Source organism: Sinocyclocheilus grahami, unplaced genomic scaffold, assembly GCF_001515645.1.
Source record: "Sinocyclocheilus grahami isolate Dianchi unplaced genomic scaffold, SAMN03320097.WGS_v1.1 scaffold11730.1, whole genome shotgun sequence".
NCBI classification, from domain to species: Eukaryota; Metazoa; Chordata; class Actinopteri; order Cypriniformes; family Cyprinidae; genus Sinocyclocheilus; species Sinocyclocheilus grahami.
In genome coordinates, this window is record NW_015514000.1 from 1 (window position 1) to 1333 (window position 1333).

At 43.5% G+C, this 1333-nt stretch overlaps 1 protein-coding gene across 1 annotated transcript; it reads left to right on the top strand.

The window, feature by feature from the left end:
* Window positions 1-4: 4 nt before the first annotated feature.
* Window positions 5-1232, top strand: LOC107578737 (E3 ubiquitin-protein ligase RING2-like; the record flags this gene model as incomplete). The annotated part of the gene is made up of 3 exons (XM_016264664.1): window positions 5-174; window positions 303-474; window positions 964-1232. Coding segments are annotated over 3 exons (444 nt in total), but the record flags the coding sequence as incomplete, so codon positions are not given.
* Window positions 1233-1333: the final 101 nt, after the last annotated feature.

A 1333-nucleotide genomic window follows, 5' to 3' on the forward strand; every position in this document is an offset into this window, starting at 1 on the left:
AGAGGCCGGACCCAGCATCAAACGAACCAAAACCTCAGACGATTCTGGACTGGACATGGACAATGCCACAGAGAACGGAGGAGGGGACATGGCAATGGACGGGGCCAGCGAGATTGAGCTGGTGTTCCGCCCTCACCCGACGCTAATGGAGAAAGAAGACGCCACGCTGACAAGGTGAGCCAGTTCTGTTTCAGTTAGTTTTGCTTAACCAATTTAGCATCATTTTAGCTTTGTGTTTTAAACCAGTTTCTTTGGTTCATTTTGTTATTTAGTCTTAATTTAAATGTGGAATTTGTTACCAGGTACATTAAGACTTCGGGGAACGCCACAGTGGACCACCTCTCCAAATACTTGGCTGTCAGATTGGCTTTGGAGGAATTGCGCAAAAACGGAGAGGCAAGTCCCATCAACGTAGAGGCAGCCAGCGAAAAACAGTACACCATCTACATCCCTACCGCAAACAACCAGTTCACGGTAAGTTTGGTGCCGCTTCATCTAGGGCTGCACAATATGGTCAAACAATCATATTCTGATCATTTGGACAAAGATTGTGATATGATAAACATTTAACATCTCATACTTCTACTTGGATGCCACACCATTTTCAACCAAGCTTCACCAAGCTTGTCAATTTTGCATTGCTTTCAAGCCAAACTATTTAGATCTCCTGTCAAAAGAACAAAGTTTTTGAAGAATCTTTAACATCCATGGAATTGTTCCCATTTCACAAATGGACCTTTTATAGAGGAAAAAGATTCTTTAGATTATTCAAATGTTCTTCACACAAAGAAAAATGGTTCTTCTAATATGAGTAAAAGGTTCTTTGGGGAACAAAAAATGGTTTTTATATGCACATGCATACAGATGTGACATCACATGAACTAAAAATCCTATTCCTGTAAACTGTGGTGATTGTCATGCATATATTTCTTCAGTATGACAGTGGCCATTTCTCCATCACAGGTCCTGAATGGCTCTTTCTCTCTGGAGCTGGTGAGCGAGAAGTACTGGAAAGTCAACAAGCCCATGGAGTTGTACTTTGCTCCAACGAAGGAGCACAAATAAATCCAGTGAGCCTGACCCAGGACAGACTGTGATGGTTCATCTGCTCTTCTCTCTCCCTGTTTCTTTGTCTTTCTCTCGCTGTTCCTCCTCATTTGGAGTATACTAGTCTCTGGAGCCCCAGCTCCTGAATTACTGTGGCTGCTTTGATTTGGATTTTTTTAATTGTCTTTTTGTATGGGAACGAGACCAGGGTTGATCATTGGGAGTGGGGTGGGAGGGCCATGGAAGTCAAACCAGTGTGGATTGGTTTCCCCCCCCCCCCCCCTCC